This window comes from Lepisosteus oculatus, chromosome 15 (assembly GCF_040954835.1).
Source record: "Lepisosteus oculatus isolate fLepOcu1 chromosome 15, fLepOcu1.hap2, whole genome shotgun sequence".
NCBI classification, from domain to species: domain Eukaryota; kingdom Metazoa; phylum Chordata; class Actinopteri; order Semionotiformes; family Lepisosteidae; genus Lepisosteus; species Lepisosteus oculatus.
In genome coordinates this window covers 29,764,688-29,781,021 of record NC_090710.1, presented here as the reverse complement: position 1 = coordinate 29,781,021, position 16,334 = coordinate 29,764,688, and the positions used below count along the sequence as shown (strand labels likewise).

At 35.5% G+C, this 16,334-nt stretch overlaps 1 protein-coding gene across 14 annotated transcripts in view; it reads right to left on the bottom strand.

Annotated features, from left to right (window-relative positions):
- The window catches only part of dmd (dystrophin), a 726,399-nt gene that overhangs the window by 570,941 nt on the left and 139,124 nt on the right, over positions 1 to 16,334 (bottom strand). For all 14 annotated transcript variants that reach the window (XM_015364174.2, XM_015364177.2, XM_015364182.2 and 11 more), the window contains exon 2: positions 1,514 to 1,575. In XM_015364174.2, the coding sequence (XP_015219660.1) occupies positions 1,514 to 1,575 (62 nt within the window). The remainder of the gene's footprint in view (positions 1 to 1,513; positions 1,576 to 16,334) is intronic.

Below are 16,334 nucleotides of genomic sequence, written 5' to 3'. Positions count from 1 at the left end.
CTTCTACAACAACTGCTCTTGTTAAATGAAGCCATTGCTGATACCTGATGGGTTTTGTTGCTTTTAAAATCATCACCAAAACACACTGCCCCACTTTCACTTCATTAGTAGCATAATTGAATTAAATGGGCACTGGAATCACAAAGGAACACAATTCAGAAGCCAATGTTTTTTTCTTTTCAAATCTTTCCAGTTTTTCCTGCTTAAACCCATTTAAAAAGTTAAAATGTCTATAGAAATATGCCAATAGAGAATGGGGACATTTTTAAATAAAATTAAAGGTCATCAGTACAAGTTATTTTCATAAAGGAAATCCTCACTCATTGTTTCTGCACATAAAATTTATTTTTTGTAGAAATGTGTTGCATAATTCCAATTTTTGTTGTTATTCCAATATTTTAGTCTGCTACATTACAGATTCTGTCTTTTGTACCTAACCTATTTGTGATGTGAATCTTTCATTTTCATTTTTATTTCCCCAGGCAGGAACTGGGAGAAGTAAAAAGTAAGCAAAACACAAATGATAAGAATTGCACATCATTATCTCTCACTTTCAAATAATTAGCATTTCATTTTTATATACTGTATATATTTTCTATTAAATGAAATTTAATGGGAAGCTAATCAGAGAGGCACACATCCACTGCACATGATTCACCGTGGAACACACACTGCTTCCTTCTCACTCTTTGCAGGTGCAAATAATAATATTATCTTAATAAATCTTAATAAAAGTCTACCACCTTTGCTGAAATTAGATAAAAAAATCCCTGATGAAACAGGCCATTGCACTAATTTTATCGTAAAGTCCAGGCTGGGACAAAGGACATACAGAAGTTTTGTAGTATACAGTATATACCTAAGTACTGTAGATATCCTAACCCATTAAGGGGAAATGGAATTAATTAAGTGGTACAAGCTAAGAATGGCTCATTTCCATTGTTACATTTTAAAGAAGGTTAAGTCCTCAATTATGAATTGAACTGAAACAATAAGCCATCTAATAAACCCCTTGAAAAAGAAAAGCGATATTTCATGGCTTGTTGACTTAATTAGTACTCATCACATTCCATTCACAAAGTACTTGTCTTGAGCAAAACTGTTACATTTTTTTCTTTGTTTAATCCTGTCATTAATATGAGCCCAGCTTGTATCACCTTCTTCTCATAATCAGCAGCAAATAGTTTTCCCAATGTATTTCCCACAAGAAGATTTTATTAGCCTTGATTTTCAGTATTAATGGCAAGCCACTATGCATCTCATATTTAATTGTCAAGTGAACACTAACACATCTAAATTGGTTCTTTGTTTAATGTTGTTCAAAAGCAAATCAAATTAATTTTGAAACATTTAATTCATAACACGCAATTTGGTAAATCTGATAAACTATGAATAATAAATCATTAAAATGATGTCAGATATTTAACAAAGAAAAAAAGAGCACAACATATTAAAGTTTGTCACATATACTGTAGATCTGTCTTTAAAAAAAAACTCTCCATGCCGACTTTACCTTAGAAAACTGCGAGTTTATCCATTTTGTGAATGTTTTCTTTTGAACATCTTCTCTTTCATCTGTAAAAAAACAACAGTAAAATATTAGAATGCCGTGCAGTCTGTTAGTTGTTTTATAGAAAGAAGACTGTCAGGTTCTGTGAAGTCAATGCCACAAGGATGAAGAGTTGGCTTTATTCCAACAAAATTGGTAGCAAGTGATCACTCAGACTGTTTGATAGATTAAAGGTGCTACTCTTCTGACATTCTGAGATACTATTGTAGGTCTAGAAATTAATTTAGCAAATACTACAATAGCATTTTATTTCGATAAAATCCTGCAAAATTAATTTAATAACTTCATAGAATTTTCTACAGTATAAGACAGTGTATTCCTAACTTCATTTTCACTCTGCTGTTGTGGCATGGGTATTTCACCTTAGGTACAGTACACTCATGCATTTTATTAGAAATGCACACACACCACTCACACTCACACCAGGGCCAATTCTCCCAGAAGCCAACCCTACCAGTAAGTCTCTCGACTGTGGGAGGAAACCAGAGCTCCCAGAGGAAACCCAAGAGAACACAGGGAGAACACACAGTACAAACACCACGTTCTGGAGATAGCACCCTAGAGTTGTAATGTAGAATTGAACCAAGGGTCCCCAGCTCTGTGTCAGCTTGCAACTCAACTATCAGCTCCTCATGAGCTAATCCATCTTGCCAAGAATGAGCAGGCACATTGTGCATAGTAAAATAAATCCAATGTTTTGTGCGAAGTGTACTGGGAGAAAAAAGGAAATACTTTCTGCAGCGTGGCCCAGATGTTATCAATAATGATCAGCAGTATTTTCCCTCAAGCGTTATTACATGCCTATCATTAAAATCAAGTCTGACCCTAAGCTCAAAAGTGTGGGGAGGTGTTTTCTCAAACATGGGCATTCACAATTAATTCTATAATTGGCTTTAAATATCAATAAATTATCTGTGGTACTGTACATAACTGCATCTAGGATTCTTGGATAGAGTACAGTTAGTGGAAATAAATGTTGTATACTTTCTCCTTAGGACTTTGATTATTCCTCTTGATTAATCTGATGTGGTATCTTGATAGTATCTAGACAGATCATAGTCTAGGCAACAAAAGGATATTAAAAAATAAAAAAATTACAAAGGAAAGGAGGCTGTTCTGACCCTTTTGCTCATGGGGTTGTATTAGCTCACCCTTTTTTTGTGAATTCTGTGCTCATTGCTCACTGTTTGCTAACGTTACTGTATGTAGGAAAAGACAGCAATAACAAATTTGAAAACAGTTTTTCAAACCTTTCTCTTTTTAACACTACAACATTGTACATACTCATTCACCCTTTTCATATCTTCACTTCACCAAATTCTTTAAAACCTTGGAGAAGATCTAAGGTTAAATCTTTAAACCTTCATGTTGAATGTGTTAGTCTTTTATGTCACATGTATCCTGGTTTCATGTGACACAATATTGTCTAACTACACTGGTATCCGTACAGTATATGCATTTTCCCATTCAAAACTGATAACTACAATTTTTTATTTGCAGATGTGCATGGCAACATACTTCATAGGCTGCAACACACAGAATTCAGCCCTTTCAGTTCTGAAAGAAGTAAAATCCTGAAGCCCCATAGCCCTGATTCTGGTATTTGTGAGTAGACTACTTGTAATACATAGGATCAATTTCTGTTTTCGCTTTTATCTTGAAAAGCATTGAATGGTCTTACTTCACCCTTACTTCATAGCTGCATCCTATCCTGTAATACAGTCTAAAGACAACAAAGATCTGATCTGCCACAACGCCAACACTATGCACTGTACTTCAGCAGGCCAAAAAGGAAATCTGGTGTAATGTTCCAAAATTTCCAACCTTGAAATCAGAACATGAGAAACAATCGCTGCCCAGCAGTAAACATTTGTAATTAAACCTCGACACAGAAGGCATTTTTTTAAATTAATAGAACTGTTCTTTAGATCAGGACATTTATTATGACTCACCTAATTCATGACGTCAACTTTATTTTAGACTATTGATCACATCAAGATGATTGCCTTACAAATGGTAAACGCCAAGCACTTTCTGCACCGAGGCGGTGAAAGTCCAAATACATCAGCATACTGTACATATTTTGTGACAGTGTATGCATATAATATGATTCAAGTGATATTAACTGACCAAACCAAGCTGAAAGAAAGGAAAAGTAAAGTGATGGAACTGCATTTGAAGAGTAATGGTGGAATAAAGTAGTAAAATATAGAAACAGTTCTTTCACAGATTCTAAAAATCTAATGTCTAGTCCAGATCTAAGCATCCTGGCCCCAGTTTTCACAGCATACTCCTGTATACTGGTCGATACCCTGGTGTGAATTTAAAAAAACCTATGCTGTTATTTCCTATGACTATTTTCTTATTTTTCAAACAAGGCAACCGCGACAAAGAAAAATATATCAATATCAAAATACAAAATGAGACACAACTGTCTCATTTATAATGTCTGTATCTGTTCACAGAGGGAGAGTGATTCTGTGTTTTAAGTTGTCAATTTAGAATAGAGTTGTAATGTAGAGTAAGATAGACATGGCTGATGTATAGCATCCACTGAGCATGTAGAAAAAGCGGAGCTATTCATACTGAAAGCTGTTCTGACAAATGAGGTTCCAGTTAAAAAGACTTTGATCACAGCAATGGGAGTTACAATCGATATTGCAACAGTATCTCAAAGACAGCCAACATAGCTTTTGTCACATGTGATTTCTCCAGAATCAATTAAAAGGATTGTTCCTTTTGTGATTGTTAAGTGTTTTTATTTAATCTTCTGCTTGTATCAGCAAATGAAACATTCCCTTATGTTAATGGTTTCAATACACTACTGTTTTAAGACAAAAACAATGCATACAAATAAATACAAATCTGAATTCACCCGGCAGAATACAGTAAATAAAAATTCAATTAACACACAGTTGACATAAAAACAACACTGATGAACAAAAATACCTTCTTCTGCTCTATTATTTCTTATTCTGTGCCTTGGCACTGAATTTAATTAGAAGTTGATTTGCAATCAAAAGTTACATACAAAACAGTGGTCTGTGAAATAGCAGAGCCTTCTTCAGAGAAGTAAATATTATCATCACCATGCATTTAAGATTTCACATTAACATTCTATATTTAAATCCTGTAATTTTCAAAAGCTTCTTCTGAAATGTTTGGTATACTCCTTGAAGGATACTGATGAACTCTCAATATCAGACTTGTGATTCATATTTTACCATTGACCATTCTATACAGAGCATGTAGCGTCAGCAAGAACGCCTCTTTCCTTAAATATTGTAGTTCAACTCTCTTTTATTAAGAGGCAATTTGTTTTTTGTTTTTTGGGAAGGGGGTTTAATTGGCATTAAACTAAAGGTGCTCCCCTGAATAACTGATAAAATTGCTGGTTCAAACCTGGGTTGTGTATAATAATAAAATAATATATAACGAATAATAAAAACAGAAACATAAGCAAACATAAGGATGTACAGTAAAAATAACTACCCATAACCTCCCCTCATATTAGAATACACGTCACAAATGACTGAGGTGATGAGACTAAGGTATTTCAGATGAAATGATAATTCTTTGTTTTATAATACGATAGTTCAGTTTAGTTACTTTTACACTTGGTCAGAGTATCTTTAATGTGACTTCAAATCAACCCATAATGGCCTCCAAAGCAAGTAAAGCCTAGCTTTGTAATACTCATTATCCAATAGTTAAGACCAGGCTCCCTTTCTATTTCATTTCACAGCTCATTATTGCTCAAATGGACCATTATTGCCCTAACTGAAGTCGAAATACAATGTTTCAATACCCAGCAGTCTCTGTGAGGAAAAAGCCAATTCTTTAAATATGTGCTATTTAATATAAAATAATATAAGCCTCTGCTGGTAGTTTTGGTTTAAAGTCTCCATAAGCCTAAATACTACAGATTTCAACCAGACTTTTCTCAGCTACTATAATTGTAGTGCGGACCTTTCTAAACCGCAAGCATTTGAACTGAACAATTCTAACCACAAAAGGCAGTGCCTCTATCTCCTACAAATATTAAATGGATTATGACCTTCCTTATATTAAATTTGGTGAATCCAACTAATGTATTGGAGGAAACCACAAACTTAGTTCAATTCAGTCTGTGTTGATTTAGGATTCTTCTGCTTTTTATCATGAGAAGCAAACTGTATTAGAGCATTATTCATACTCTAGCTCCTAGTAAAACTCATCTATTTTTTTTGCTCATTCTTGCCCTGGTACATAAATGAGCTTCATTCTCAGAAAGTAACAAGACAGCACATTGAACATCTGTGGAGGAAGATGAGACTGTTCATTTACAGGCTTATGAAAAGCATCAGTTGACCTACTGGAATAATTTTAAGGCTGTCACAGCTTCTTCCAATTGCACTCTTAACAGGAAGGGTTGCAGCATTTCTATAGTTCTTTCCCCCACCATTGACAAAATGCTAAAATAAAATGATCAGATGATACTGTAGACCTGTTGTGTTCCCTTCAACTGTAACAACTGTATGTAGATTTCACAACATGCAATCATGCAATTGCTTCACAAGTAAATACACAATATTTATAATCATCTGCTCAGCTCACCATCTGCAACTGTGTGAACTACACCCACTCACACAATAGCTATTTTTTTTCTCCTACTGGTTGTTTAGGTATAGCTTTTGGTAATGTCAATCTTTCCATTTAATGGCACAATTATTTACAGTAGGTTTAACCTGTACGCCCCTTGAATAACAAGGTGACCCTATCCAGTACCTTTCATCCTGCCAAGATATCCCAAAGAGCAACCCTGAAAATCATCCAGGAAGTTGCAAAGAACCCCAAAGTAACATGATCTGCACACCTCTCTCACTATGGCTAAAGTCAGTATTCATGCCTCAACCATCAGGAAAAGACTGAACAAGAAAGGTTTTCTTGGGATGATAGCGAGGAAGAAACCACTGCTTTCAAAACAACATTGCCACCTGCGTCAAGTTCAACAAAGAACACCTGTACCAATGCTCCAATTCCGCTGGTACTATCTAGTATGCTGTAACAGCACCTCTAACTTTGATTTATGTTTCTTGGTGCTTTTTTAGTGGTTTGTGGTTTTAATTTAATTTACAATTGTAATCAATTCAGATTCAAAATACATGTGACTATCATCTGTAACACGCTTACCATATAGATACACTTCTTGTACATTGATACCTTGAGTTGAGATAAATAAACACTATAAACACTGTATGGTGTAAAAAGGAAGATCTAATGACATTTTATTTCTTAAACATGACAATACAGATCAAACTAGGGGGTTCGCAGACTTTTTGGCATTGCACTTTTATTTCATTAAAGAGTGTTGCAAATGCTTATAAATCAAAAGAGTATCATTCTTCTTCTAATTTTTTTTTCTTCCGAAAAAACAATAATCATCATATATTTCTAAACAATCACAGCTTTAAAAATTTGTGAGGCAAAAAACTCTATGAAACAGGTCTCTCCAAGATATCCGACAATGGTGCATTTATCTTTACCTGAAACATGTAAATAGATCATTTGTTTTGATAGGAATAAACCTTGTTAATTACTCAAGTAGAATCTTTTAGGACATTAATGGAATCCAAATGAAATCACGGGTAAGAATACTGATATTTTGGATATATTGGATATCTATTTATATTTATATTTTTAGTTACAATTCACAAAAGTTTCCCACCCAGCACCACAGATGACCAGCTGATTAAAGAAGTACACTCCTCCCTTTTCTTCAACAGGTCCTCGAATCCGTAACCAACTGTCACCAAGGCTGTCTGCTTCCAAGAGTAAACATTCAGTCTTCAGCACAGAATTAAAAAAATCTTATTATACACTTAGTACTCCTTCAGACCACTTCTCACAGTAGAATACAATAACTGATAAGGCAGCTGCAATTTGAGCAACAGCCAGTCCAATCAGAACGAACCATTTTAATAAGAGAAGGAAAGTACAAACTTCAACTAAGAAATACTCAGCTCTGCCATATACTCCTCACAACTCCCCAAAGAGCTCTCATGAAACACTTTTAAGCCATTAGAGGAAAGCTCACTGTGCAAATTATACACTTTCAAACCAATACAGTACCTGCACACAAGGAGACCGAACAGTATCTAATAACTCACAACAGAAGTCATTTATTTTGCCTCCACAGTAAAGTGACACAGTAAGATCTGCAAAGCCCAATTTATGCACCATGACATGTTGCCCCAACATCACAGCTGACATTCTCTAGGACAACCTTTCACAGAGCTAACGAAACTGTGACGGGCACTGTCATTTGTCTTATGTACAGCAGAACTGCCTGCTGTACAAGAAGGGTGGAAAGAGAAAAACTGCGAAATCTTGCACTAACTCTGCAGTTCATGTAAAGTGTTTCGTCTGTGTGTATGAGAAGTGAGTGAGACAGGTACAGTACCTGTTCATGTGTGTTTTCTTTTTGCATGTTGTTTGCAATGTAACGGTTTCTTTTTGGGGTCATTTAAATGGAGACACTTGAAGAGTAAGTTCCCGTAAGTTTTAAATGCTTCACGCTAAAGTGGAGGAGTCTGATCTTTAAGGAGGGAATGCTGTGATGTAAAGAGAGGTTTAATTCATTTCTCTCCTCGTTTTTGTTCAGAGATGGATGGCTCTCTGTCCCGTATTTTACTGCTTTCTGTCCCGCTCTTGGGAAAGTGTCAGCCTGTCAGTTTGTCTTGAAAATAGCTGAAAGGGCTTTTACTAGAAATATGTTTGGCTATAGAACCTAAGAATTCACCTGAACCTAAGAGTTCACCTGAAATGGATCAGATTTTTGCTTTAGGAGACTTACTGCATTATTTTCTGAATGAATTACTTAGCACTGACGAGGCATAAGTTTGGTGCAACCGTTTTGTTAAAGATACAAAAAATACTATTGAGGTTTTGTTTTTTTACCAGCAGAGCTTGATTTTGTGATTTCAGTCATGGCACTAAAACCACTTGGCCGAAAAGGCCCTGTAACAGACACCTTCTTCACAGAAAGTGGGAAGCAAAATAAAAATGAATAAGAATTTAACATGCAGAGTATTTGAACAACAAGCGTTAAAAATGACAGGCTTCTCAGTACACAATGTACATACGGTAGCAAGCTTCAGTGAAATTTTGTAAACTGTTTTAATAATAGGAAAAAAAATACTAGTCCTCAAATAAAATAAATAAAATTGTTTAATAAAGTGCTACAGTATGAATATTTCTAAACCATTCCAAACGTCACTTTCAATTATCATTAAATATCTAATCATCCAGGAGGAAGGGACTATTTAATGCACCATAGTCAAAAAATGAACCTCTGTGTCTTTTACCGAAATATAACACATGCAGAAAATACCACAAATGTCACCAGACACAGTGAGAAAATGCTTTAACATGCTCAGCAAAAACAAATTACTCAATTTCTCAAATCCAGTTTCCTATGAATGGTAAAAAAAGACATCACTGAAATAGATACTGTGCAGTATTTCATTTCAATAAATATGCAAAGCCTGTTTTTCGTCTTATATAACTAGCTCCCTCTGCAGATAAATCCCACAGGATTCAAATGCTGTATCACTGTAAATGTGACAACTTCATCGACTTTCACGAAATGAGATAAAATAATGCTCTGCAAGAAAAGCAAGCTGAGTCCCGAAAGCCAAGCTTATGAAATGGTTACTAGGAAAAACTGCGTTTTTATACCTTTCAATAACCATCTTTTTTTAAACAACTTAGCAGAAAGCTCTTGTTTTGATGTTTTGAATCTCTTTCATAAGGTCGAAATGAAAGTCAGGCGCTTTTTAAAAAGCTTGGGTTATTTTTTTCAGGGAAGGCCTTGTATCTGAGCACACTATATTCAAATGAAAGGCAACAGATTAACTTCCCAACAAAAGTGTTTTTTCTTCCCATGTGCTTATTTAGAAACGTATTACATTAAAAGTCATAACACTTTTTATTATTCCTATTATTTTGTAATATACTGTACGTGGTCTCCCTTGCCTTTTGTTTCTGTAGGTAGACAGCAGTAGATAAAGGCTATGGAAGAGACCAAGTAATATTAAGCATCTTACAGTAGATCCACTATCATCACCAACAGTCAGTTGGAACTGACTCTGCTATACTGTATAAGAGTGTGACGTTCCAAATGCTTAGGCAAGCATTTCTGGACTGTGTGGGCTCTTTGGACCAGTCAAAACAGGTGACACTTCTTCATTCTTACCAGGTGTGTGTCAACGTACAGTGCCAATGAGCTGCCTTTCTGAGACCTTCTGCTCCCTTTTGCTTTCAGTGTGAAAAACAAACAGATGGATAGAGATTGGTCATACAGTAGTTTAAAGGAAGTGTAAACGTTGTGATCATCACTGAGACCTGCTATAAAAATAAAATGTTTTTTTTAAGACGTAAACGTAGTATTAGAAGATGTGCAGAGACAGGAAAGTGAAAATTAAAATGAACATGTTTTGCATTGATTCTAACAAGAGATCAAAATTAACTGAATCTTCCTTTTAGGGAGGATTCTTACTCAGAAGTGATCAGTCAAAATCTCACAGATGGTGGCTTTGCGACATCTTCACATAGGTACTGTAAATGGCTTTGAAAATCATCCAACAATTTTCTTTTCCTTTCACTTTTTATGCCCATCTCTTCGTATCAGCTCACCAACACAATCCCTTATGCTAGCACAAGAGCTGAGGTTTTTTACACTGCGTCATGCAGTACTCAAGCACCAACAGCAGAGCCAAAACTTCAATAAGAGTATAAGCAGAACTCAAGCAGTGTGACAAGATTTCAAGTGTCCTACAAGCCATAAGTGTATTACCTGTATGTCAAGTTAAGAAAACCCTCGCTGTGTTCAAACCCACCCACTCCAGTAAACGTCTGCTGCCCCTTAGAGAATGATGACAGTTTCCAGATCTGAACGGCAAAAGTGTAGCTTATAATGCAACCAAGTGAACCTTCTGCAGAAGGACAAAAAGCTCAAGGTCAGAGTGCATGATACAGTTTCCTTCCCACAACTGGTTATTCATCACACATTGAGTAGCTACTGAGTACTGCATAGCAAGTTGAGGAGAGGCTGCATACAGTTTGTATGCTAAAGTTGCTGGAAAACATACCTTTGACGTAGCGTACAGTATTTTATAAACCCAGGACTGTAGATTTAGAGTTCAACTGGAAATAAAAACTACCGGATACTTGTGGGTTAGGATCCACTAGTGTGTAGTACAGAATTTTAAGGAAAAGGAACAGAAATCGTCTCAATAATTCCACAGCCATAAATCACATTAAACAAGCCGCTGGCAAAGTGTTGTTGTAACATCTGGTAAAATCAATAAAAAAAATTATAAGACAACATGCAGCTAAATGAAACACTTGCACTGTATATGTGAAGGGTCTTGAAATCCAAACTGACACTGACCCAGAAATGTTGTCTGTTCACTTTTCGCCTGCCAAGTTCCTGCTTTCTGATTTGCTTAATTCAGCCATCTTTCCATGTGAAATGTCATCATCTTATTTGGCAATTCCTGTGTGTTGGCTTTCAAATATTCCTGCCAATTGAGTGCATCAGTTTGTACAGTTCACATTCTGTGTAATAATCTGCACAGGAAATGATATTGCTACCAGCAGAGAACAGCAGAACTGGTGCTATGATTGTTATAAAAGGGTGGGTTTCAAATCCTGTGAAATGCCAGAATAAGGATTTGGTTAAAATGTTTCTCTCTTAAAATTACCGCCATAAAATGAACAAATAAACTCATAAATTGGCGTGTTTAATAATATTTAATCTACAATCTACCTTGAGACTCAATATTAACAATAATAATAGTAAATGCCTTTCATTTAGACTTTTCATCCAAAAGCACTTTACAGTAGATACAAAAAAGTCCTGGGTGAGGCACAGCAGGTATTACTGTATGTCTCAGCAACCACATTACACAGCAGATCAGGCAGAAAAGTAAGAAATAGCTTTACTGGTTGATTTAAGGGGGGACTTTAGGTAAACCAGATTGTACAAGATCAGAATAGAACTTAGCCAGGTGACCAAAGTTAATTCCCCTCATTAACTCTCATAAACCATACCATGTTATCTCTAATGACAAAGTCAAGATGACTCGTATACTTTCGGTCATGCAGTACTTTGGGATTTTCTAAAGCAGTCATTTGCAAAAACAATACGAAGCATTTGTTGTATTAAACTGTAATGTTTTCACATACTGCAGATATTGGAAAAGATATAGGGGAAAAAATGACATATGTAAATAACTAATGTATAAAAAACATCATTTGTTTATGAAATTGATATCCAAATCCAGTATGAAACTTGGTTACATTCACTAGAAAATAAGTGTCCAGATCTTTTAGAGCAAGCTGTACAATGCAAGCATTTAATCAATAGTATTGAACCTCGTTTTTCTTAAAAATGTTGTGGCATTTCACTAAAGAATATTTATAGTTTCAAGTATTTTCAGGTTACACACACTGTATTGACATTTTTGCCTAAACTAAAACAGTAATGCATGCTGTCCATTATGTTCCCTTCGCATTTTTGAAAAACTCTATTATAGTAGAGATTAAATTGGTCTTCCACCTTTTAGATTATAAATTGCTGAAAAAGACTTAAAAGCTCTATGCTTGCAAAAGCAGTTCTCAGAAATGAATATTGAATATTGTTTACAGTCAGCATTTTAATTGTTTAATTGTTTTGGGGATTGCAGGAAGGTAATACTGTACCTCATGAAAGTATACGGCATTTCCATTAAATGAATCTTTAAATATTTAATTTTAAAGCTAATCCACGTTTTAAGTATTGATGTTAATGCATGTTTTAATAAGGCTTACATGTTATAATTAATAAATTTTGTGCTCTATATTCAAGAAAAATACATAGTTAAAGTTCTTGATTCTTTTCTCCTTGTCTGGTGTGCTGAAGATACAGTAGTTGTAAGAAATTTATCCAGCAGGTGTCAGAGGACAACACAGATCTGCGCCTGTGGCTGGAAGGTTGCCGGTTCAAATCCCACAGGCGGCAGAGGAATCCTACTTCGTTGGGCTCCTGAGCGAGGTCCTTAACCCCAACTGGCTTAGGGGTGCTGTACAATGGCAGACTCTGAGCTCTGACCCCAAGCTTCTCTCTGTCTGTGTGTCTGTGTGTCTCATGGAGAGCAAGCTGGGGTATGCAAAAAGACAAATTCCTAATGCAAGAAATTGTGATGTATAGTATATGGCTAATAAAGCGATCTTAGATAACCGATTTAGTTTTGAGATATTAAGTAACTTTTCAACTTATTGATACAGTACTCTACACAGCATGTACTAATAGCAAGGTATTAAATACAGTACATAACATACAGTTTAACATACAGTTGAATATACAGTACCTGTATATGAGTATGCTTGCACATGTATGCATATGTATATGAGTATGCTTGCGATGAAGCTACATTTGCCTGTTTGGAGGTACTGTATAGTATCTATAGTAAGTACTGTAAATCTTAAATTTTATTTAGCAACTTCTTGAAGGGGTCAAAGGTTGACTGGAAAGCCTGCTACAGATACTGTGCCTACTCTTCTTTTTGTAGAGAATTCTTTCCTATTCCTTGTTCTGAAATAAATTCCATTTATTTCAAAATTGTCCTGGGCTCACTAATTTTGAAGTAGTAACCTATGTGGAACACATCTTCTGTATAAGCCTTAGGATTTTATATACATGTAATTGAATAAAATCTGCTATCAATATCCTGTTTTTCTCCTGTTTTCTGTAAGAGGTGTAGCTCCTTTTACCTGTCTGTACAAGTATATGACAATCCCTTGAGATCACAACCATTGATGAACATTATACGTATAACCTACAACTGGTGGGTTAGGAGAGAAACAACAGGGCAGTAATGAGCTATACTATGTGTTTGCTACTAGGCTGAGTATGTATGGATTGCATTTCTCTCCCCATGTTATTTATCACTTTCTAATGCTAAAAAAGATGTTAATAGAAAATGGCTGGAACAGTGTTTCACAAAGGAAAAGAACTGCAGGCTGTTTAGTACAATATTGGCAACATCTAAAATCACTCGAGTTGAAGAACTGTTCTACAGGTCTTGGACTGAATTTCAAAAGAAATGTTGTAATTAAAATTCATTAAACTAACTCCTCAGATGCTCAAAAATGCTGTTTAGGCCATATAAAACACTTTGCAACTCATTTTTAACCAATTAATTTCTATAATTCATGGTGCTATTTGGAATCCCAGTTAACATTCTTTAAAGCACCCATGTATTGGTGAGTTATTTTTTCACTTATTTATTATTTTCACTTATTTATAGACATTTTCTACTTATTTATAGACAGGAATTGGCTAAACCCACTTCCACTTTCCCAACAAGTTTGGTCACTTTGCAACACCACTATAATCAGTGCAGTAACATAACAACTCATTTACTTACAGTCTAGATGAAGTTAACAGTTGGCAAATTAATAACAACCGTGATGTAATTTATACTAAGGGAAATAAACGGGTGCAGCAGAAGCTCATTGTATATGAATGGGATTTAATTCCTAAACATAAGGATGCTTGGATGTTTTGAGAAGGTATAATTGTTGTAATAGCACTGAAAATAGAAAATGACAAGTTCTATCAAACAAATCGGAATATACAATTTTCATTATTAACTCCTAAGTACCATGCACACAGAAAGCTTTTTCATTGAAGGAAATGATTTGTTTATAATCAAAATCCATGGGGATAAACAGTGACCGACAATAATTCAAAGGCTGGCTGGTTAACTTCATAAATGCAGCAAAACAAGAGCCAACTTATACAGCATTTTTCCACACCCCCATCAAACCAAATATTGTGAGTGGAAAACGTTAAAACAGAAAAAGTCAAGAAAAAAATAAACTGGAGCACAAGGGGGAGCTAAGCATAGGTTTTGTTCTTTTAAAAAAATTTTAGCAAACAAGAAAAAAAGTGAAGAATCCTTCTTGCAGCTCCCCAATGTGCATGATGAGGCCCATTTGCTATGCACAGTCACATATTGCCATGGTGATGCTAAGATCAGCTCTCTCATGTCGCCATTTCATCAATATAACAACCTCTCTCCTTTATTCATCTGGCATGCCTCAGCTAACTACATGGTCTGAGGCTGAATATGGTTCAAAGGCAATACTTCCATATACAAATGCAATCTAAGAATAACAAACAGATGCTAATAATCACACTTAATCAGTCTTTGCTTTTAAACAAGCTTCACTAAAAAGGTGCCCTTTGCCATGCTTTCCTATTTGGCTTATTCCAAAGCATAATGGATTGCAAAGTGAACCCCCCCCCATACTGTGGTTATATACTGTATGGATCACTTTCTGTACATGTAAAGGGCTGGGCTGTTAGCCCACACAGCAGTCATTAACTTCTCACCACTCTCATCAGTGGTTATATTTAACACATCAGGATTCTATTTGCGCCGCAACCCTCATCAGATGGACTGAAAGCGAATGGATGCATTCCGTTTTCCACAAACACGAGTCTTCACTTGCCTTTCGGAAGCCATGTATGGCATGTTTTTGCATTACATGCATTGCATGTCTCTGCTACTGGCTTTATTTCCCCATGTCATTGATCACTGTACAAACCATTGTTAAGGTTGTCTGTCCTAAACAGACAACTATAAAGAAATTTACATAGAAATTATGTTGTTGAAGTATTAATTTTCAGCTGCTTATTTCTACTAGCAGTGATTAAAATACGAGAGACATTCTTAAACATCCATAATTAGCACTTTTTCCAAGATTAGTGTTAGATGGCATTAAATTCTCAGTCGCAAATACAACTGTGTAACTGATCTTATTATCAGAAGACAAAAAAAGATTTTTCTTGTCTAAGATCCTTACCAATGCACATTCTGCTACTATATTGCTAAATATTTGTCACCACACAGTCTGTTAAAATCTTTTTTGAATTTCTTTTTTCTCCTTCATCTAAACAGACCAGTCCACTTTAGAATAAAAACAAATTAAGCATCTTCATGCTTTTTTGTATGTTCCTTAAACATGAACCATTTCTAGACTGCAGGATTTACCTGATAGCTTGTCACTATCAGCAAAGTGGTTAAACCTGATGACTTAAACAAAGGAGCCAATGTAAATTACAAACATATAAGATTGCATATTTACAGTATACACTGTACTAACAGAGTGACACCTCCTGATTCAGAAGACAGATATTTTAAGATAAGATAAGATCACTTTATTACCATATACAATTTCTTGCATTAGGAATTCGTCTTTTCGCATACCCCAGCTTGCTCTCCAAGAGGCACACAGACACACATACAGGGAGAGAGAAGCTTGGGGTCAGAGCGCAGAGTCAGCCATTGTACAGCGCCCCTGGAGCAGCTGGGGTTAAGGGCCTTGCTCAGGGGCCCAACTGTCTAAATTATCTTCCCCTGGTGCAGTACAAAGAAACTGTTGAAACCAAATAATTTCTCCAAAAGTAATTAAAACACAGAGACCAGTTCCGAATATCCCTCCAACTTCTTATTCCGCAGACAAGCTCTTTCAACTGTCCGTTTCAAATGTAAAACAACTTTATTTTGTTAAGTTGAATATACTCAAATTATCACCAATAGCCCTGAAGTATCTATGCAAAGTGAGTGGTAAAGGTTCTCAGATTTAGAGACAAGTTAACAATATAAAGCTGCCAAAGACAATTAGCAGCTTCTCTCTTATATACCATAACACCCAGATCTCGCTGACAAAA